The 24355-nt window shown below is 41.5% G+C and overlaps 1 protein-coding gene across 1 annotated transcript in view; it reads right to left on the reverse strand.

Annotated features, from left to right (window-relative positions):
• The window catches only part of OSBP2 (oxysterol binding protein 2), a 391235-nt gene that overhangs the window by 307444 nt on the left and 59436 nt on the right, over positions 1-24355 (reverse strand). The window contains exon 2 of the mRNA XM_073625242.1: positions 13880-14088. Coding sequence (XP_073481343.1) covers positions 13880-14088 — 209 coding nt within the window. The remainder of the gene's footprint in view (positions 1-13879; positions 14089-24355) is intronic.

Here is a 24355-nt window from a genome sequence, read left to right on the forward strand (position 1 = left end):
AGTAAGATCATTTACTTCCTCTTCTGGCAGTCCCCATTGGCACTGCCCCCAGCTTCTCATTTGAAAGCAGGATATGAGGGAGGGGTGGTGGGGTGGTGACAAGAGCCAGGTAAGTGTTTTGGGACAGGAAGGTCAGATAGTGGGGCATGTTGCATCAAGGGACCATCATCCACAAGTGATCTCTACATGGGAATGGCCACATGGCCTGTTGGCATCTTATTGCTTTGTATAGAGCAGTGGTCTCCAAACTGTGGCCCATTGCTAACCTTTATCCGGCCCTTGGGGCTCTATTCTTCTCACTCATATGAGACGCTATTCTGCCAACTGACACCAAAGGGGCACCATTCCTCCTACTGACTTCAGTAATGAGATACTATTTCTCCCAATGATGCCAACAATGTGACACTATTCCTCCCAATGATACCAACTATAGATGACTATTCCTCCCCCTAACACCAAATGTGTTAGGGGGAGGAATAGTCCTGGAATCAGTGGGCATATGTTTATGCCCACTGATTCCAGGAAAATTTACACTGCTGCTGGCCACAGTCATACCCCTTGAAATTTTCCACATTTTGTCATGTTACAACCAAAAACGTAAATGTATTTTATTGGGATTTTATGTGATAGACCAAAACAAAGTGGCGCATAATTGTGAAGTGGAAGGAAAATAAATGGTTTTCAAAATTTTTTACAAATAAATATGTAAAAGTGTGGCGTGCATTTGTATTCAGCCCCCCTGAGTCAATACTTGCAGAACCACCTTTCACTGCAATTACAGCTGCAAATCTTTTGGGGACGTCTCTACCAGCTTTGCACATCTGGAGAGTGACATTTTTTTGCCCATTCTTGTTTGCAAAATAGCTCAAGCTCTTTCAGATTGGATGGAGAGCAATTTTCAAGTCTTGCCACAGATTCTCAATTGGATTTAGGTCTAGACTTTGACTGGGCCATTCTAACACATTTATTTCTTTGATCTAAACCATATTGTAACTTTGGCTGTATGTTTAGGGTCATTGTCCTGCTGGAAGGTGAACCTCTATCCCAGTCTCAAGTCTTTTGCAGATTCTAACAGGTTTAATTCTAAGATTGCCCTGTATTTGGCTCCATTCATCTTCCCATCAACTCTGACCAGCTTCCCTGTCCCTGCTGAAAAAAGCATTCCCACAACAATAATGCCGGCACCACCATGTTTCACGGAGGGGATGGTGTGTTCAGGGTAATGTGCAGTGTTAGTTTTCCATCACACATAGCGTTTTGCTTTTAGGCCAAAAAGTTCAATTTCAGTCTCTTCCATAAAGAACAGATTTGTGGAGCTCATACCTAATTAGTTGTCTTGTGGACAGATTCTCCCGCCTGAGCTGTGGATCTCTGTAGCTTCTCCAGAGTTATCATGGACCTCTTGGCTGCTTCTCTGATTAATGCTCTCCTTGCTTGGCCTGTCAGTTTAGGTGGATGGCCAGGTCTTGGTAGGTTTGCAGTTGTGCCATACGCTTTCCATTTTCAGACGATGCATTGAATAGTGCTCCGTGAGGTGTTCAACGCTTGGGTTTTTTTTTTTAAACCTAACCCTGCTTTAACCTCTTACTTACTGGGCACTTAAGCCCCCTTCCTGTCCAGGCCAATTTTCAGCTTTCACTCATTGTCCTGCTGGAAGGTCAACCTCCACCCCAGTCTCAAGTCTTTTGCAGACTCAGGGTGTGTTCAGGGTGATGTGCACGGTCATGCAACACTGTACCCAAATGAAATTATTTTTTTTCACACAAATAGAGCTTTCTTTTGGTGGTATTTAATCACTGTTGGGTTTTTATTGTTTTGCTAAAAAAAAAAAAAAAAAAAAAAAATATATATCATAGTTGTTATACAATTTTGCAAACAGGTAATTTTTCTCCTTCATTGATGTGCGCTGATGAGGCTGCACTGATAAGGTAGCACTGGTGGGCACTGTTAAGCAGCAGTGGGTGTCAGTGTGCAGGACTGATGTCCCTCTGTCAGAAGCCAGTACTATCAGCGTGAGCGGAAAAAAAAGCCAATTACAATCTTTTGTTTACATCACGTGATCAGCTGTCTTTGGTTGAAAGGTGATCACGTGGTGAGGGGCCAGGATCGGCCCCGTACGCCGACCTGTGATCAGCTGAGTCTTGTGGACTCGTTAATCACATGGGGCACGCACGCTTGGGAGGACATGCATTGACGCCCTCCGGGCAATTTAGGCCCGCACTGTAGCCGTCTTTCAGCTACAGCGCAGGCGTGAGGAGGTTAAACTTCTCCACAACTTTATCCCTGACCTGTCTGGTGTGTTCCATGGCCTTCATGATGCAGTTTGTTCACTAATGTTCTCTAACAAACCTCTGAGGGCTTCTCAGAACAGCTGTATTTATACTGAGATTAAATTATACACAGGTGGACTCTATTTACTAATTAGGTGACTTTTGAAGGCAATTGGTTCCTCTAGATTTTAGTTAGGGGTATCAGCGTAAAAGGGGCTGAATACAAATGCACGCCACACTTTTCAGATATTTATTTGTAAAAAAATGTGAAAACCATTTATCATTTTCCTTCCACTTCACAATTATGTGCCACTTTGTATTGGTCTATCACAAAAAAATCCCAATAAAATACATTTATGTTTTTAGTTGTAACATGACAAAATGTGGAAAATTTCAAGGGGTAGGAATACTTTTTCAAGGTACTGTATATAACCTAGAACAGGGGTCTCCAAACTTTCTAAACAAAAAGGGGCCAGTTTACTGTCCTTCAAACTTTAGGGGAGGCTGGACTGTGACCAGCAGGAATAATAAATGTCCTGGTATCAGCTGGATTAAATCATGTCCCCTCTTTGGTATTAGGGGGAGGAATAATGTCCCATCATTGGTGTCAGTGGGAGAAATAGTGCTCCATCTTCAGTGTCAGTAACCATGTCCCGCTGTTCCCAACGGTGGGAGGGAATAATACCCCAAGGGCTGTATAAAAGCAAGCAAAGGGCCACATCCAGACCTCAGGCCATTGTTGAGACAATAAATCTAGAAAAACCAGAAAGAGCAAGACATTCTTTAGGATGAGGCTGCAGCCTTCATTCATTAGCAGTGGAACGCGCTGTCCGGCATTTTTACAGGCTCATGTACAAGGCTACTCATGGAGAATTTGTAAGCAGGAAAGTGAACTGCAAAAGGCTGCTTTCGCACAGATATATTTTGCTGGGATCTTACCTTGCTAAAAACACAAGGTATTTCCCATCTGTTCATTTAATAACATGACGACCATTGTTAGAAAATATTTAAAGCAGCGTAAAACCCAAAAGCAAACATTTATTATATTGCAGCTCACTAATTTTTAGATGTGATGGCTGGATTAGTGTATATTATATACACATACACATATATACACACACACACACACACACTAATCCAGCCATCACATCTGAGAATTAGTGAGCTGCAATATAATAAATGTTTGCTTTTGCTTTTTTTTTTTTACTTTCTTTCTTCAATTTTTATCTGGTGATCCAGCCAGCAAGTCTGTTTTTCAAAAGCAAAAGTTCTCCAGCAGAATGTATCAGTTTACATGAATGAAACAAACTACTTAACAATGGCAATGGTGATTATTGATCAGCTTTTTTGTTTATTCATGCAAAACCTTTACCCACAAAAGTAAAAAAAAATGTTGGATGTAACTGATTATAAAGTTTGACTTGAATTTGTTTGTGTATCTAAATCTACCTAAACATTTAACACTTAAAACACACAGACTGACAATGCTGCTGTGCCTCCTGTGCTCCTTCATCCACAGTACGGGCACTCTAATACAGGTGGTGTGTTTACTGGCCACATTACCAGGTGAAAACAGTGTGGGGAAAAGCCAAAGAAAAGAAAACAGGTACAGTCATCACATCTAATGATCGGTAAGCTGCAATATAATACAGTTTTGGGTTTAAGACACAATATTCCTTTGGGATTAATAACGTATCCTGAATCTAATACCTCTTTAAAGCCGTGTTTTCCGGCCTCCCCCTCCTTAAATTAAAAGTCAGCAGCTACACATACTGTAGCTGCTGACTTTTAATATTAGGACACTTACCTGTCCTAGAATACAGTGATATCGGCACCGCAGCCGATGTTTCCATCGGCTCCCAGGTGCTGCTGCCGCCATTGCCGGTAAGGGAACCTGGCAGTGAAGCCTTGTGACTTCAGGGCTGGGTCCTACCTGCGTGAAGTGCGCTGTACTCTTACTGGCCCGGAAGCAGGAGGAGGAGCGGGCCGAACTTCTGACGTAAGTGGGGACAGGGTACATGGCAAAAACAGACATCCGCTCCCCTCCAAAAGGTGCTAAATGTGGCACCGGAGGGGGGGGGGGGCTGGGAGGGGGGGACAGAGAAGCAGAAGTTCCATTCACTCCGGTGATTTTGGAGTGAGTGGACTCTCCTACCCTGTTCCTTTCATCATTGTGGTCGAAAACAAACATTCATTTATCCTCAGTAAATATTACAAAATTGGACAAATGTTTTAAAAATAAACATTTTCTAACAAAACTCTAAAAAAAAAAAAGGAGGAACCGCTCACCACATTGAAAGCCTCAAAATGATTTATTGCGTCATCCAACGGAAAGACTACTCCAACTGTATGTAATGGAGCAGTCTGTTTGTTGGATGATTTGATAACTAGTTTTGAGGCTTTTAATTTGGTGAGCGGTTCCCATTTCTTCCTTTGCAGAGACTATGCTAGCGGCTGATGACTACAGGAACTTAGTCCAGCGATCAGTGGTAACCTGGGAATTCAGTGTATGTTAGCTTTCTGTGTACTAACAAAATTCTACTGGTGTATGGCTAGATTACAATTAAAGGCTAAAGTTTTTTTTTTTACCTTAAAAAACCTTCAGTGTTCGGCGCCCTCCTCAGCCCCCCCAATACTTATCTAAGCCCGATCGAGATCCAGCGACATGCACAAGAGCTGAGACTCTCGTGGGTCTCTCCCTTCTCATTGGCTGAGATGCAGCAACCATTGTCAATCACAGCCAGTGAGGAAGGACCGGGGCTGATGTCTTATGGACACAGAGAGCCAACTCGGGGATGAGCACGTATGAGTGCCCCTATAGCAAGTGGCTTGCTATGGGGGCTCTTGGCAAGTGGGAGAAAACAACGTTTTCCTGAAAATTGTTTAAATCATACCTGATCTCAGAAGCAGGCAGGGTCCATTGCAGTTGTGGGCATCTGAAGCCTGCTATTCTTTTGGTGCAGTCGGCTACCCAGCATGCACCTCCCGATCTCGCACCTGCGCAGTAATGTCACCGTGCGGCGCTGGATACAGTAACAGGCGATTCCATAGGAATCGCCTTGTAACGTAATCACCTAGGTGGCCGGACCGGAAGGGCTTCAAGAATTAAATGGAAGAGTATTTAGAAAATAAATACAATTTGACCATTTACAATAGCATTGCGGATGGGCATGGGAATGCTCGCAGGTTCAAAAAAATGGGTGGAATGCCGCTTTAAACTAATACAGTGTATTGGAAGCAACAGAAGTGACATAAAAAAAAAAAAAAAAAAACACAACTCTTGGTCAAGAAACCTCTATGGTGTGTACATTTAGAGTTTATTTTTTCTTTATAAAATGTGTATGTAAATGTGTCTCCATCTAAACGTAAAATCTAAATAAAAATAGGGGAGGGTATCAAAACATGCAGTACATTAATAAAACAAAGGATGCTGGATGTACACAACACTAATCGCTGTAACACATGCATGCGTTTCTATTATCTACACATCATTTACGGCTACTGCTATTTTGGACACAAAACAAGACAACACAAATGAGGAAGCAACAAAATGAGTCACGATTAGTAAATAATTTATTGAAAAGAAAATGAAGGGAGACACAACAAATGATACACAAATGATGCACAGAAATGTGTAACATCAAACTTTACTAGGACTATAAAACATGCAACATTCACAACTGTGTAAAGTAAAATTCTCAAGATTTATGAAAACCACTTTAAGCACCATGTTCTCTCCCCATTTTTGTATGGGTTTTCTTCCACAATCCAAAAACATAATGGTGGGTTAAATGGCTTCCATCCAAATACCTTTCCTATATGAATGTCTGAATGCAGTCAGGGCCTTAAATTAAAAGCTCCTTAAGGAATAGGAACTAAGAACATTCTATGCAGTTTGTAAAGGTCTGCAGAATGCCTTTGGTGAATATATATACACACACACACACATCTCTCACACGCACACCTCTCACACACGTGGAAGGGCTCCATCTGCTCAGTGGGGAAACTGTCCACTGATCCCCGCTGAGCGGAAGGCTGGTCTGTGTCTACTCTGCTTATGCAGAGACGGAAACTCTATGGGCGGTCGGATGTAAGGATGTAAACGGACCGCTTGTCCATTTACTCCCGACTGCCATTCGATCTGATCCACCAGACAGATGGGAAACGGATCCATCTGTTTTTACAGGCTAGGATAGGATCAGATGTTGGCAGGTGTCAAAGGACACATGTCCGCTGACTCCTGCAGCTCCATAGAGGAGACTAAAGTGTCCAATCAGGTCCGCCTGAAAAACTGACAGGCAAACCCGAACGGCCCACTAGTGTGAAAAGAGCTATATACAGTATGTTTAAATTTCTTGGTTAACCCCACTTACTATTCACTGCCTCTCATCGGACAATCCAAAATGAATACCTATTAAGCTTTGCATATGTAACTTACCTTGCAAGATTCCAATCTAGCAACAATTCTTTACAAGTACACCTAATAGAGAAAGGAACTATACTGCCCAGCAGGTGGACAGGAAATGGTGCAGCGGTGCCCAGAATGGATGCAGTTAGTGAAAATTTCACTGGCCACCCACTAGAGAGGTAGTATTCAGGAATATATTTCCTTAGAGAGGTGACCGGGTTGGTTATTCGATTCTTTGAGGAATAATGCGTTTTTTCAAACCCATATTTCAATGCTCAGAGCCTATATGACCAATTAACTTGTACAGGCATTGTCACATTATAGATGAGGATGTGACTGGTCAACACAGTCTTTCAGAAAGTTGCTGATCATACAGGAACCCTAGATTGATGTGGGGGCATTGTAGAAGAAGAAAAGAAAAAAAAAAAAAGAAGACTGGTATGTCCTGCTCTTAAAGTGTATTTCCATTTGTGCAGCCAGACTGGAATAACACCTACTTTAGATTTGTTACATGTTCCCATTTACATACCATAATTAAAAATACATTTAAAAAATGCAGCTTACCTTTTTGGATGCACTTTTCTGAAACTTTTCATTTCTATTGCATCCTATTTGTGATGACAGGGGCTGGGAAGCTGTGCTTGCCATATTGAACCCTGTCCATATTGTATTCTCATCAGTTGTACTAGAGTTGAACATGGTCTGTATCAACAAAGGGTTAAAGGTCTAGGATCTTAGCCTCTCCATTGTATGTTAATGAAAATTGGACACAGTCAGTCCCCAGCCCAGCTATTAGGACATATCATGCTGAGCTGATTGAGAAATTCTTGCAGTCAGCCATGACACCTTCTTCTCAAACATCAAAAAGGAAAGAAATATTTTTAAAACTTTTTTTAGGCATGCTGTGTGAACACAAACACGTAACATATAGTGTTTCCTAGATGTAAAGTGGCTGTTAAGCCACTCGAAGGCCTCTTGTACATGATACTCCTGTTTTTTTAATGCATTCTCGTGCATATGCGCTTGCGCAATTTGCTCACAAATTTGCACATCTCCGCGCATGCGCAGAAGCTTGTTCTCACATTGTCTATGTCAGTGGTTCTCAACTGCTGTCCTCAAGACCCACTAACAGGCCAGGTTTGCAAGATAACTGAAATACAACACAGGTGATATCATTTGCTGCTCAGTGATTGCAGTATTCTAGTCTGCATCTCCCCAAGGCAATACTTAAAATCTGGCCTGTTGGTGGGTCCTGAGGACTGGAGTTGAGAACCAATGGTCTATGTCAATGGACTAAAACACAAAAGAAAAGAGGGTGCACCAGCCTAGTGCATTATCTTAAGGTACATTTATTCAATCAGAAAGCAGAATGAAAACTACTCACAAAAGTGGGAGATATAAACGCTTAGAAAGGTCTTTGGCAGTCTGTCATACAGACATGTGTATATCCTATGGTTAATTTAATCCAACTTGATTTTTGTTATTGTCGTTTTTATTATACAAGAAGAACTTGTTTTATATATATATATATATATATATATATATATATATATATATATATATATATATATATATCTATCTATCTTTTTATCTTGACATCATACAAGTACTCGAATATATATATTATATATATTTATTTATTTATTTTTAATGTGTTACAAATACGGTCGTTTTTATTATACAAGAGAACTTGTTTTATATATATATATATCTATCTTTTTATCTTGACATCATACAAGTACTCGAATATATATATATATTTTTTTTTTTTTTTTTAATGTGTTACAAATACGGACAACTTTTGCCAATCTCTTGTTCATGCTCTTATACATGTGTACACTAGTCCATTTAGTCACAGGCACATATGCTAGGAAGCATTTAATATACAGTATAGTTTAGTAACATCCCTTTGACACTTTATTCCTGCCATTACACTTCAGTGTACACACATATGTACATATGTGTGTATAGGACTAGTGCTCTAGCACATGTTATTCCCTATCATAAAGTTATGTGCTAATGTATGGACACACACATTTTTATATACATTATTACATTATTGCATCCATATACACATTTATTCATTTACTGTCATTGCTCTGAATATTGCATCCGCATGTGTGTCCACGTGTACATGCGTGTGGTTATGCATGTTTGTCTATGTTTACACTTTATTTTTTAATTTTTTTTATTGCTACCACAGAGAATTAGCTATAGTCCGCCTCCCCTCTAGGATTACCTATCATCTGCTGGGGGAGGAATTTTTAAAGGGAGGAGTTTTGAGGTAGATCTGGGATGTGCCTCCCAGAAGTACACATGTATAAGTAGCTGTGAGAGAGCAACATCGCTAGGCTCTGATGAAGAAGGATTCCCTTTGAAACGCGTCAGCCAGCAGCGGTTCTTATGTCCACTCCCCAGGACCCAGAGACTGCAATCAGTAGACAGACTGCCAAAGACCTTTCTAAGCGTTTATATCTCCCACTGTAGTGAGTAGTTTTCATTATGCTTTCTGATTGAATAAATGTACCTCAAGATAATGCACTAGGCTGGTGCACCCTCTTTTCTTTGTGTTTTTGTCTACTACTAGGATATCCCTATCCTGGAGGGCAGCAAGGCCGAAAGCTAATATCTAAACTGATCGTGTGATCATCTTGCAAACACATCTGTGCGTAGGAGTATTTGTTTCTTTTATGTCAATGGACTATCTGTGTGAATTTGCCAGCAAATGTGTGCATGAGGAATAAATTACTGACCAAAAATGCAGATTTTACTATTACAAAAATACACTACGCTTATTTACACGCTTGTGTGCATAGGCGCATTACAATTAATGGGCTGTATTTTAGCTCAGTTAAAAAATAAGCTGTACTGAGCTTTTTCAAGCTGCAGTGTGCAAGATGTCTAACTAGTATGCACCATCCATGCTGTCTCCTTATAGTGTCCCCCTCTGTGTGTGATTTATATATTAAAAAAAATGCTGTAAATACCTCATGTAATAGCCAATATCCGCGATAAAATGACCGGCCAGGTCTCTCCTTTCCTCCTCTGTCAGATGCAGCAGGGGGGGCTGAGATTCCCCCGCCGAGGAGGAGGGACCCGGGCAGTCATGCGAGTGTGGATCTCGGCGCTTACATGAGGTATTTACAGCATTTATAAATCACGCACAAAGGGGCACACTACAATAGGAGACAGCATGGATGGTGCATACAAATTACAGTTATTTGAGCAGCAGGAGTGGAGCAGGCGGCACTGTCACGAGCTGACAAGCAGGGAGGGGAGGGGGGAGGAGGACACAGGAATAGAGAGGAGACAGGGGGGAGGGCAGAAACTGGCAGGATCAGCCAAGTTTTTTAGTTGCTACAAGCACTGTGTCATATAACATGTTTTAAAGGAGCAGGAACCATTTTTTTTTTTTGTGGGTTAACAAACGCTTTAACTGCAACAGTGAAAATACACTTTCGGATTATATTTCACAGAACAGCTTCACTTTAATGATTGACCATATCAGATTATTGCATCTTGTAAAATGTTATCCTTGATAGAGATGCAAGAAGACCTCTTCCCAAGGGCTATTCAGTATAATTACAATTATAAAAGGAGTTTAATGAGCTTTAAAATAATTTTTGGCCTCATTTAAATAACATTCTTAGGCTTCATGCACACTGGGCATATAAAATGCTGCTATTTAGGCATTTGGCATTCTTTCAGCCTGTAGAAACTACTCTATTGTAAGCCTATGTGTCCATGCACATTTGGGCATTTACAGGCATTGTAGAGAAGCGTTTACAGGCTGAAAAAACAAAACACATAAACAAGTGCATTTTTGAGAGGTACTTTCAGGCAGAAAAAAAAGCTTGACACGCCTAAACATTGCATGGCATCAAGTATTTTAAGTGTACATTTTTCTAGTGTTTTGGAGAAAAAGCTTATTAAAAAAAAAAAAAAATGCAAAAGCGTGTACAATATGGTCCATAGGAGCTTTTTTTTGCCAGCAGGTCTGGTACATTTTCAGCTGCCTAGTGTGCATGGACCTTTACACTGTAAGGGCTCATGCACACTGCACCCCAAAAAAGCAGCTCCCCTATAGGCTTTTGAGCACTCTTTTTTTTTTTTCTGCCTGGAAACTCCATATAACATACAACACTATGGTTGTTTCACGCTTTTACAGGCATATGCACCTGCAGGCGGAAGAAAAAAAAAAACAAAAAAAAACACAAACTCGCGTTTTTGATAGGAGTTTGAGCAGAAAAGACACCAAAGTGCCCAAAAACATACGAAAATGCATAAAAAAAAAAAAAAAAAAAAAAAAAAAAAAAGCAAGAAAAAGCTCAAACATGTACAAAAAAAAATAATAATAATAATAATAATAATAGCAAAAATGAGCTGAGGGGAGGGTTTGTGGAAAAAACACTTCTGCTCAAAAGAGCCCAAAAAAGTACAGTAAAACCTTGGTTTGAGAGCGTTTTGCAAGACAAGCAAACTTTTTTAATAAATTTTGACTTGATATACAAGCGATGTCTTGATATACAAGTAGCGTCATGTCACAACTGAGTATAAAAGAGAAGAGAGGTGCCTCTAAGTGTAGCAATATGGTTACATTTACTAAAGGTACAACATTTAGCAACATATTGCTACAAGAGGCGCCTCTCTTCTCTTTTATACTCTGTAGCTCCTGCTGGATTTTGCTTCTAATCCCCTTGTGGAGGCTGCCATTTGTGGATGGACATTTTATGGTTACACAATCTATCACATTGCTATAATCTTTTTATATGGACTATAAACTACAGGACCTATGAATAAATGGTTGTGGAACAAATCATTTAAGTTTCCATTATTTCTTATGGGGAAATTCACTTTGATATACGAGTGCATGTTTCTGGAACGAACTATGCTCGCAATCCAAGGTTTTACTGTACAAGCTTTTTCAAGCTGAAATAAAATGCCTGTAAAACAGAATGGACTGTTATAATGCTATTCTTTTTTCAGGTCAAATGTTATTTATTTTTATAGATACATCCTATAGCGTTTTAGGAGTGCTGGCGATTTCTTTAATTGTATTTATACAGTGCACCCATTGGCTGGGCACCATTCTATACTGACTGTGGGTGACAATGCAGGACTGATGAATGTTAGCTTGTATTGCTATCCATACCCCTGTTGATCAAAATTTCCCTATAATGACTCAAGTTGGACAAGTAGTTTCACTTAAAGTGATTACTTGCAGAAAGAGTGATTTTGGACAATCATTATTGCAGATGACTGTTTGTATGGTGCCGGCTATCACAGAATATTTCTAGAAAAAAAAAATATAAAAAAAAGTGACATGCTGCAAATGGGATTTTCAGTGCCTGAATTAACATTGCCAATGACAATTTGGTGATGGGAACTGTCATATGAACAAATTGCCTCTATCATTACGCAAGGAAATTATATCCTCACAATTATCAAAAGACAAAAGGGGCTAGAGTGACAAAGCTATTTCTGTTTCAGTGCAATTCAGCTCTTTGCTCTAATCCGTCAAGGACAGAGCGCCACTGTAATATGTTAACCCATCCTCTACATCAGTGGTTCTCAACCCTGTCCTCAAGTACCCCCAACAGGCCATGTCTTGGGAATTTCTTTTATATAAAATAGCTGTCCAAAATACCAAGCCATTGACCGATTTAAAGCACCTGTGCAAGATAAAGGAAATCCTGCAAACATGGCTTGTTAGGGGTACTTGAGGACAGGGTTGAAAACTACTGCTCTACATGATGCTGCTGCTTAGCACCAGGATAAGATATTTCCAGGATCCTTCTCTCTATTAAAAATTAAAAACATTTGTTAACAACTAGACAGTTCTGCTACATGTATCACAAGTAATTTAGGTTTTTCATAGCTGAACTCAAAAGTTGTGTGTTTCTATATTGTATGAAAAATAGAAGTCATTTTAGCAATTCATGATGTTAAAAAATGGTTTATAACTTAAACTGTATAGTTCTGTCTTCTTTCTTTGAAAATTAGACCATTAAGTACAATTTATACTGCAACTGGAAGCCACAAAATGTATAAATCAACCAGTGAAAGTTTTTTTTCTTTGGGAGGAAGTTGTGGTGTCAGTCAAAACATGACTTTCTGGATTCATTTTTTTTTTACCATTAAATGGTTACTTCAAATTTATTAAACAACAACACCCACGCACTATGCAGTCACACTACACTATAGCAACACTGTATGATGATCAGTAGAGATGGGCACAGGCGTGTTTGGGATCCTAGTCCCAACCCGCCTGCCTGATCCAGCCAGGAAACCGACACTGCACATGGCTAATCACAGGTAGTGAGGCATTTCCCAATCTGTGCAGCTGCAGGCCGGGAAATGTCTCACTGCCTGTGATTAGCCATGTGAAGCGTCAGCTTCCTGGCAGGATCAGGCAGGTGGGTTGGGACTAGGATCCTGAACATGCCTGAGCTCATCTCTAATGACCAGAGCCTACAACCATGCCTCTTTTGGTAACATACCTGTGGGCCATATTCATAATAACAGAAATCTGATAGAGAAATTCCCACTTCTTTGCATGGCTCTGTCCCATCCTACCACTATGATGAAGTTGTAAAGATGAGCACACCTTAGCACTATAGGATGTAGCACAACACAATACCCATTTTTTTGGTAAAAAAAAAAGATACCAAATGTGTCAAGCCATGTTGCCTGTGTCTTAAAGCAATGTTTTAAACGCCTTAACAGGTAATTGGTTTGGAGCCAACCATGCATGACGTACCTGGAATTATTGCTCTCACTCTGACATTTTGGGCAATACCTAATATCTGTTGTGCAATCACTGTTTACTTATGTGTGCATGCCCTATACATGCATTTGCATTCACTTTTATGCATGGGGCGGCAGGAGTGCTGGGGTGGCAGGAGAGTCCTACAGGGCTCACACTAGCATGAATGCATTCATATGCATTGTGTTGACATGCATTTAATAGCAAACTGCAGGTCTCCCAAATTGCAGCATGTGGGATTTTTCCCCCGAATGCAATGCATTAGTGTGAATTTATTGTATAGACAATAATTACTTCTTTCATGATCATACATTTCACCTGTGCAATATGCATGATAATGCCTCTGGCATGAAGTCCTTGGGTAAAAAAACAAAACAAACAACACGTAATGGAAGCTGGATCTGTATTTCCTCTGAGCTCTGTGAAGGACTCTACCTGACTGGTTGTTCATCATGCGGATAGCCTTGGCTTTGGCCAGCTCCAAAGCAGTGACCCATCTCTGCCTTTCCACTTCACAGCTTGCCTTGAGATGGTATGTCCGCCCACCATTGGAAAGAACAATGTTGCAGGAGTCTTCTGTGTCAATGTGAGCTGTAGACAGATTAATGGTTCCCCGGCAAGTGTGGGCCATCTCAGCCTGTGTCCTAAGGAAGACAGATTATTAACTATAATAACAATTATATATTTTCTCATTTTTCATTATGGTTTAAAATTTGCAAAAATACTTACTGTACTTTGTTCATATTTAAAAAAAATGTGTTGGAAAGAGATAAAAAATAAATATATATGCCCATTTGCAGCCATAGGTCCCCCAAACTTCAAACTCATTAGTTAAGGGTTCCTACATGCCCCCCTAGCTGCAGGGTCCCGAAATGACATTGCTGCAGATGGACACAGTTGACCGACTCTGGGGCCCCGTATCTCGAGGCCATTTGGTGCTAGGAACCCCCAATGATGTGCAAACCCAGTGGAACTAGCAATACAACATATCCAAAGCTGGGGTTCCTAGTACCAAGTGGCCCCGAGATACGGGGCCCCAAAGTCGGTTAGGAAAATGTCAAGCACTTTTCTGCAGCAGAGAATGACATTTTCCGAACCGACTTTGGGGCCCCGTATCTCGAGGCCACTTGGTGCTAGGAACCCCAGCTGGATATGTTGTAGTGCTAGTTCCACTGGGTTTGTACATCAAATTTGGGGTTCCTAGCACCAAGTGGCCCCCGAGATACGGGGCCCCAAATTCGGTTCGGAAAATGTCATTCTCCGCTGCAGAAAAGTGCTTGACTCGAGCATAAGCCGAGGGGGGCATTTTCAAACTCGGCTTATACTCGAATATATATATATATATATATATATATATATATATATATATATATATATATATATATATATAAATTTTTAATATATTTTAGAATTTAGAACACAAGAACTGCTCATTTGCATTATATCACAATAGAAAGATAATTCATGCACACGCTAGACTGCTCTCAAGGGAACGATCGTCAACTTGAAAAGCAAAACAAATAAAGATTTCAAAGCAAAAAAAAAAAAATCATCCACCACTAGCATTTGTCTACAACATAATAATATTACTCTAATATATTTAAAGTTTGGGATTTAAGCGGCTAACCGAAGTCTGGGCACAACATTTTCATTATCCTCAATTGCCACCAAGGAATTAAATCCACTTAACGTGCAATAAAATGCCTTTGCAAACCTAGGTATTACCTGGCAAACAGAGGTGATATCACTGTGCTGTGTATAGCCTAGGAAGAGAGGGACCCAGCAGGCCTACCCACTACAGGCTCCTTACTACAGGAGGTGGCAAGTACCCTGTACTAGGAGAGAGAACAGCAATGGCTGGTCTTTACCAAAGTAATTTCCTACACAGATTATTATTATACGGGATTTATATAGCGCCAACAATTTGCGCAGCGCTTTACAACATGAGGGCAGACAGTACACTTACAATACATGAGGAATCAGAGGGCTCGTTAGAGCTTACTGTCTGAAAGGGAGGGTCAAGGGATTCAAAAGGTAACAATGTAAGGTTTCACACTGGACCAATGTAAAAATCTGGAATACACAAATCACTCCAAGATTTACTTAAATACACACTCCTCTTGTTTTTAGGCAATATTTTCCCATTCCGGGGTTCAGTTTTAGCACGTTTACATAAGACTCTGGCCATCCATAGACATTCGAAGGCAGGGTTGGATATGTAGGCAATAATCCAACTGCTCTCATGGTGCTCATGTAAAGTGCTCTACAACCTTGTAAGATAACTAGAACTAGATCTGTCAACAGCACTCACAGCAAAAAAGTCACAGCAATAATATCTACTACATTCAACCACTGTTCTCTCTAATGCAATTCAGCATACTGGGAAGCAAACACTCTACCAAGTGTAATAAAAGTGCTCATTTTAGTATGTAGATTATTGTTAATGTGCCATGTAATCCAGCTGTATTTTTGTCCTCTTTCTTCTGTGCATGTGTAGTACGATTCCTATTTGCGGAATTTGTAAGATGCGGAGCAGTGGATTTCTATGGTTGGGGGTGGCATACGTGCTGACATGATGAACACCTGAAAGAGACCCTAGTCTATTAAAACTCAACAACAATCTTCCCATATGATTATATCTCAAATCGACATGTTTTGTGCCTTTGATCTCCCTGCAATTACTGTATTTATTGGCGTTTAACGCGCACTTTTTCACCCTGAAAATCGGGTGCAAATAGCGTGTGCGTGTTATACGCCAATACTTCAATTTTAGCTGCCTCGGAGGGGACAGGGAGGGGGGGCGGAACAAGCGCCATCAGATTACATACAGTGAGAATCCCCTGTTTACTTGGTGGACTCTGTAATAGGAAGTCCCGTCTCCTGGGCTGCCATTGGACCACTGTTTTGTCTATCATAGGAGATTCTCACTGTATGTAATCTGTCTGCACTCGTCCTGCCCCCTCCCTGTCCCATCTAGGCTGCAGATGGGTAGCGATCAGGCTGCAGTGGTGGCAATGGTGAGGCTGCTGCATTGATGTGGACTGATGAAGCTGCATTGATGGGACTTGTGCGGCTGCAGATGGGCATTGATGGCAATGGTGAGGCTACAGATTGGCACTGACCCTAATTTTTCTTCAAAGATCCTTATTTAAAATTTAAATTTTTTTTCTGAAACTTCCCTATTAAAATGAATGTGTGTGTTATATGCTGATAAATACGATATATTAGGACACTGATCAGGCTGAAGACTACTGCTGGGTGCTGCCATCCTGGATGTGATCAGCAGCCCCAAAGCTGTCACCCAGATGACCATGTAGTACTCCCTGGTATAATTTACTTATGTTTGAGGCCAAGGTCGGCCATACACGGTGCAAATTTCTATCTTGCAACCATGGGTTGCAGTATAGAAATTTGCACGATTCCCCTACGAACACAGACAGTGCTGACAGGAGAATCGGCAATTGTCTTCTCCTGGCAGGGGGGAGGAGGCAGGCGGGAGAAGCCAGTGGTCATCGCTAGCAGCTATAGCAGGCTGGTTGTACCCACCCAAGTTGATCAATCAGCCTGCCCATTAACGGTTCGAATTTGAACCGTGTATGGCCGGCCTTACTAAACAGCCTCTCATTTACATGATCACAGAGAGGCCGATAGTAGAGGCTCACACACAGCAGAGCAATGACCCCCTATGAGCACAGGCTCATAGATGGTGTTGGCATTCACTGAGCAGACAAAAGTGCAGAGCAGCACAAGGATATTCTAAGACCAGGCAGAGGAACTTCAGGATAAGCAAATATTGTCAAAGTACAAGAGGCGTGTGTATTCCATCTTGAATCTTGGTGTGCTTTGTGTATTTCTTCCAGATCTGTGCAGTAATCCTGTGTGGAAACTTGCCTCTGTGAAGGAGCTTCCTGTAATAAAGACCGCTCCCTGCTACTCTCACCTTGTGATTGGTCTGGACAAAATAGAAAAAAAAAAAAAAAAAAGTGTACAATCCTATAGCCATATCCGAATAAATCGTAAGTCATAAAAAGAAAAAAAAAAAGCCTCAGGGTGTCCTTGTTGACCCCCCTTTTTTTCTTTTTAAGACATTGTGATTGGTCTGGTCTCCGCCCTTCATGTAGTTTTCTGCAGGTAGCCTGTAATGGGTGGGATCTGCTTGGTCCCCCCCTCAGCTCTGCTTTCTGCACAGGACATGTACAGCACAGTGACGATGTTACTGCTATGTTTACAAGTTAATATCTGGGTTTGTACATGTATTTGGTGCACACAAAGTGGATTTATAGTCTTTGTGGCTATTGAGGAATACATTTACTTGAATGTTTTTATGCATAGGTTCAGCAGTAGCCATTCATGGGGTATCTGGTTTGTTGTAATTTATTAGGAAATAGTTTACTTTTTCTCACAGCAGTATAATTCAAGAGACATGACCTACACTGGCTACTGGAAGGATATCTACGCATGAGGAGTTTATGATGTTGAGTTGGAGAAAAGAGCAATGCTGAATAAAGGACACTGTGACAAAGCACAAGCCAGTCAGCTATTTTCATGCAGCAATAAGTTCATGGAGAACCACTGATGTGATACACGATCAGGCCTGGCTTAACTTCATATACTGTGGTTTTTAACTATATTGTAATAATAAAAGCAATTAAAACAGATGTGCAATAATTAATACTATTAGTTATTTTATTAAAAAAAAAAAAAAAATCCCTTACTAAGCAAAAACAGATCTGCACTAATAAGAATATTCAACTAAAGTTGAATGTTAAACACAGGTCTTTATTTATACAATCAAGTGGCCTAGACCAGGGGTCTCAAAACATTCTATGCAAAGGGCCAGTTTATCGTTCTCCAGATTTTAGGGGGAGCCGGAATGTGGCCACTGAGAGCAGAAAAGGTCTGGACGTCAGTGGTAGAAAACAATGTCCCATCTTTGGTGTCAGTGGGAGGAATTGTGTCATTGGGAGGAATTGTGTCCCATCATTGGTGTCATTGGGAAAAATTGTGCCCCCATGTTAGTGTCATTAGGAGGAATGGTGTTCCATTAATGGTGTCATTGGGCCCCATTGTTGGTGCCATTGGGAGGCATTGTGTTCCGTCATTGGCCCCATTGTTAGTGTCATTGGGAGAAATTGTGCCCAATCGTTGGTGTCAGTGGGAGGAACTGTGTCCCATCATCGGGCCTCAAGGTGGCTGTCATTGGGAGGAATTGTGCCCCATCATTGGTGTCATTGAGGGGAATTATACCCCATTATTGGTATCAATGCAAGAAATAGTGCCCCAAGGACCGGATAAATACAAGCAAAGGGCTACATCTGGCCCCCGGGCCACAATTTGGAGACCCCTGTCCTAGACAAAGGGAGCTTTCACACTGATCCGCTGCCTTTGGCTGCAGTGTAGTGTACCCACGGTTTTTGTGCAGGTTAACTGTGCTTTCCCATAAACTTCTACTATGCCCCACGGTTTTGGTGCACATTCAGAAAACGCACCAAAACCATGGGACATAATAGAAATCCATGGGAAAGCACAGCTAACCTGTGCAAAAACCACGGGTACACTACGCTGCGGCCAAACGGCAGCGCATCAGCGTGAAGCCGCCCAAAGATAACATATGCCTTTTTGTGCTGACTCCACCCTTTTGTCATGAATTCTTAAGTATTTAAATAGTCACTGACTCCTTGCCCTTTCAGGGCAAAATGACAGTTCCTTTGTAAAAGAGTCCTCCCTTTGCACCAGTAATATTTACCTTACCAGCGATTCCTTGCTGCTCTTGATACCAAGTGCTTCCGGGTTTGGGGAGCAAGCAACCTTCTCCTTAGGATAGTGCTCGCACCTAGCAAATGTCTGCTAGACCCAAATCAGGGGGAACCCAAGAGAGTATCACAGCTCTCCTTAGCATACAGCACCAGCCAACACTTGACGATTCAGAGCAGGCTGTAAAGGAATTAACTAAACGAGGGGAAAAAAAAAGATAAAGTAGTATACTTTGAGTGTGCAAAGGTACTCCTGTGCCTACAGTGTGAGAGAGTTGCATTGTATGCATTGTGTGCTTCTGACTGCCAGTCTCAGAAGATTTAGATTAAGTTTTGTGATATCACTATTGTGCAATGTTGCTCACTATTCTTTTTACTGGAGGCTCTGACCTGCAGAATTAAAAAACCTCAACCAAGATGGCTACCTCCACACAAAGGCACAGCGCAGAATAAGGCATGGTAAGTCAATAATGGAAAAAAGATAAGCTGCTGCCCATAATTGTCCATAGGTGACCCAACATAGAAGAAGACACAGCCCACTAATTCTTTATGGCGAATAAATCTCCGACTGAATAGCTGCTTCATAAAGTTATTAACGCTGCACTGGTCACAAGTTTAAAAATATAACAAATACCAAGATAGTTTAATACCATTTGTATTTTTGTCAAATACCAAAGTAAATGAATAGCTAATCTTTTTTTTTTAAATGTTGGATAGAGTAAGGAATTGTTACATTGGAGTATTACACTGGAAGAATCTCCTTTAAAGTGATTGTAAGCTATCACCTTGCAAATCAACCCATTCTGTTTAAAGTGATCACACTCCCTCTGTACTCAGCTGCATAAGAACTGGGGGGAGGAGAAGCAACAGAACACCGAGCTTGCCAGTGAATGGCTGTGCAGTGGGGGCTTGTCAGGACAGGTCTGATCATTGGAGGAGAGTACACAGAGTTCCCAGCATAGCTAGGGAACTGATCACGATGTGCTCTCCTGCTTAGAGTGGTCAGTTTTTAATAGGGGACTAGCAGGAACGCCAGGGACTACACAAAAAAGGAAGCAAGACAAAGAGAACAGGATACTCTCATACAAGTACATACAGCAGGCACATATCAGGAATATGAAGTGTTGGGGTAACACACGCTTTAACCTTCTGTCCCAGAGATACTGCAGAAAATGAGAAGTAATGGTAATTCCCCTCTTAGGTGCTTGTCATTGAACAGGTATCCCCATTGGAAGATTTGCCTTCACCACTTCTTATGACTAAAATTTTGGATCGCTGTCTCAGTGATCAAGACAAAATAGAAAATAGGTCTGATCCTTCCCCACTCTAAAAAAACAAAACTAAAAATTTAGAAAAAAATATATATTTTTTGTTACTCACCATAAGATCCCTTTCTCTGAGTTAATTGACAGACACAGCTCTTCTATTCTTGACCATAGGGTAATATAGCACTACCTGCAGGGGTAGGACACTAGGCAGAAAGAAACAGAGCAGCACCTATGGGCAGTCCTAGCTGGTATAACCCCCCTATCTACTACAGGCAAAAACAGTCACAAAGCAGTGTAAGAGAATAGAAAACTCAAATACAGGGGTAGGTGCTATGTCCGTCGATTAACTCGGAGAAGGATTTTATGGTAACAAAAATTTTCTTCCAGTTTCCTCTTACGTTCATTGACGGACACAGCTCTTCTATTCTTGATTATTGGGATGTCCCAAAGCAGTGCCTCAATGAGGGGTGGGCAAACAACAAAGCAAACATGACAAGCAACCAAACTAACCCCTCCCCCAGGTCTTTCCCGAGGGGCAACACGATTCTCAAAACAAGCATCCGTTGATGCAAACACATCCACCTTACCAAAATTTGGTAAAAAAGTGTGCACAGACAACCAAGTAGCTGCCTTACAAACCTGAGACAGATACATGATGTTGGAAGGCCCAGGAGGTACTCTGGCCTCTATCCTACATAGCAGATGAGGAAGAAGCTTGCAAGAAAGGACATGTGTAAATGAGGAGACACTGATGCCACAGTGCATCCTTCGCATCCACTTGGGGATCCTTCACTCTCGCCATGAACCCCAGTACCTTCCTGTTGTGGAGAGACGCCAGGAGGTCCTCGTCCGGGGCCCTTTAGCGTTGGCAGATATGACAGAACATGTCCAGGAGTAGGAACCAATCCCCCTGACTCAGGGTCTGGCGACTGAGGTAATCCACCTGCCAATTATCAACACTTTGGATGTACATGGCAGAGAGAGCCAGTAAGTGTAGTTCCACCCACTGAAGAATGCATGAGGCCTCCAGTGTTGCTGCTGCACTTCTCATGCCGTCTGGGTGGGGGACATAGGTCATAGCAGTGGCATTGTTCGATTTGATCCTAAACGGGCATGCACAGGGAAGGTCCCTCCATCATTCCAGACACAGTCCGATTGCTTGCAGCTCCAGATCATAGTTTGGTATCCAACGACCCTGCGCTGATATCGAACCCAGAATTCCTCAGTCAGGTAGGCTTGCATCAGTCATGACTACCGTCCAGTGGAGGGGGGAAAAGGGCCTGTAGACAGAAGACCACCATGTAGACCAGAGACTGAAGCCCTTGTCAATTGACCCAGACAAATTTGGTTATCCAGGGAAGTGGGAGATTTGTCACATTCTGCCAAGATTTCCCTCTGCAGAACCCATGTATGGAACTGTGCATTCAGGACCACCTCAAAAAAGGTGGACACCATAGGACCCAGGGCTTGTATGCATGACCACAGGGAAAACCGCCTGCAGGAAAGGAGCAGATGGACCACAATCTTTAGTTTCTGGTGCTTTTCCATTTGGAGGAGCACCTTGGCCTGTGCCAAGTCAAGACCCAGATACTCCAGCCTCCTGGTTGGGCTCAAGGCGGACTACTTGAGATTCAGGACCCCCGTTTGAATTGTGTGGGGAAAGGGGGGCTGTCAGCCAGAGTAACACGGATACAGACTGCAGGCACCCAGTCATAGGTGCCCCTGCAATAGTTTTACTCGCTGGCTGCCCTGGTCCAGGATAGGGTTATATACAGACTTATATATTTGTACCTCACTTGCACTCGATTTTATAAATTTGTTTGTGATCACTCATGTTGTATATAAGCGCAACTTATTTATATACAATACACTCCCACAGTCCAAGAATGTTTTAAGACCAACTGCAGGCAAAAAAAATTAGATTTAAAAATAGTGGTTTTTTTGCATTATCTTACGCCTCAGTGTTGATGAAAAACTGGACAGAGGTTGAAAGTCCTCTTCACTTTAGTCAGAATGTGACAAAAAGAAAAGTTTGGCCTAGAATTGGGTTTTAACTCCACTAAAATCATGAATTAAGCCTTGTGCAAGGCATGGTGTAAGAAGCCCATACCCATTAGCACAACTTCCACTGCTAAACGAATTGAAGCAGTAGCCCTAGTAAAATCATTCTTTAATCCTCCACATGCCTCCCTAAGCACAAAAGAATATAGTGGTAAGGTAGCACAATAACAGTGGAACCTAGCTTAAAGAAGAACTTTCACTTAAAAAAAAAAAAAAAATTCAGTGATCAGTTCCCAAGGAGACGGCTGCTCGATAGCTGGCACTGGTCACTGGTCCGTGAATTAAACATAACAAGCACTTGTCTCGGCTCCAAGCACTTGCCCAAAAACAAGCAGCAGCCAGATGAATGCAGAGAAAGAGGGGAGCGTTTCCTTGATAGTTACGTTGTCGGACAGCTGCAGGGGGAAGGGGTTGCACCATGGGACATGGGGGCCAGGGAAGTCTTCAGTTCTGCATTCACTCTTCTTAGAGTGACTCAGCTTCCATGGGACTTCCATTTCTCTTTCACACTGGCTGAATGAAGTAGTGGCAAAAAAAGAACAAAAAAGTATGTTTTGCTGAAGAGTAAAGCGTATCTGTTGTCAAAATGTAAAGGCATATATTTCCACGCACTATTTCAGTTATTTTTACCTACTCCTATTAACCCTAACAATCTTGAGGTGTGTAAACTTACATTGTGAAGATCCCCACACATTTATCTCCTTGAATTCTGTGAGACGTATCCACTATGCCCTGTGGGAGGGCACTGCTGTGTCACACATTTCACAGAGCCTGCCTTCTGAACTACACAAGTATACAGCAGAAGAGACGCTGCAAAGCATGCAAGGAATCCCGGAAGTTGTGAAAAGAGATGGCCAGCAGAGAGATCGCACAGTATGAAAGGAGATTTTTCAGGTAGGTTTATATTGGATTGTCAAATATAACTATTGTTTTTGTCATTACAGTACTTTTATAAAATTAAAAAGTGTGTGCTGTGACTATAGAACTCCTTTAATGCAAACCTGGTGTTTTGCTTTGCCTTGCATAGGCAAGTATATAGTATGTTGGCTTTAATAAATACAGCGCCATACACTATACTCTGCTTCGTGTATGAAGTTTGACAATGCTTTATAATGAATAGTAAATTTGTGGTTATATTGTGCAAGAACTAATAAACAAGCAAAATAGTGAACATGGTCGGACAATCTAAAAATAAAACGAGCCCTTACTGTGAAACCTTCACGTGTGCTTACATCTGTTTAGATGTTCTGCAATTACCTGAGGAACCCCGAGTACTGAGGCATACAAATACCATCAACCATCCTCCATTGTCTGCCTGCGTTCCCATCCTGAGCCTTGTAAAGGCATTATCATGAATGGTGACCCCCTCTAACAGTGAGACTCAGCTGGTGAGTTGTATGGATGACCAGAAAGCAGTATGTATGTCAGAGCTCTCCCGTGTTCAGGTGATGTGAAGCAGAAAAATCAAACTGGATGCTACAGTATCTGGGGGAGCATTCACTATGCAGCAAGATCCAGCTTTAGGGTTTTATTGTCAACACAGCAAGTGTCTGAATAAAATGTTAGTAACTGGCTAGAAGAAGTCTCATGACAGTTCTAATTTTAGAAAAGACAGCAACCCAACTCATCTGCTAGTATACATAAGTCATATCTTCAAGCCTCTTATGTCTCAGATGGAGACAGATCAGCCTACAGTTCGAGCGAGTCAGTTTGTTTGGGTAAGTGACATGAGCAAGCCATGACATAAAATAAAAAGCTGGAGCCAGCACTTTACGTGAAGTGATCTGTATGTCATCCAATTTGAGAGAGACATCCTCGTCTAATCACCT

The sequence above is a fragment of the Aquarana catesbeiana genome, linkage group LG01 (assembly GCF_042186555.1).
Source record: "Aquarana catesbeiana isolate 2022-GZ linkage group LG01, ASM4218655v1, whole genome shotgun sequence".
NCBI lineage: Eukaryota > Metazoa > Chordata > Amphibia > Anura > Ranidae > Aquarana > Aquarana catesbeiana.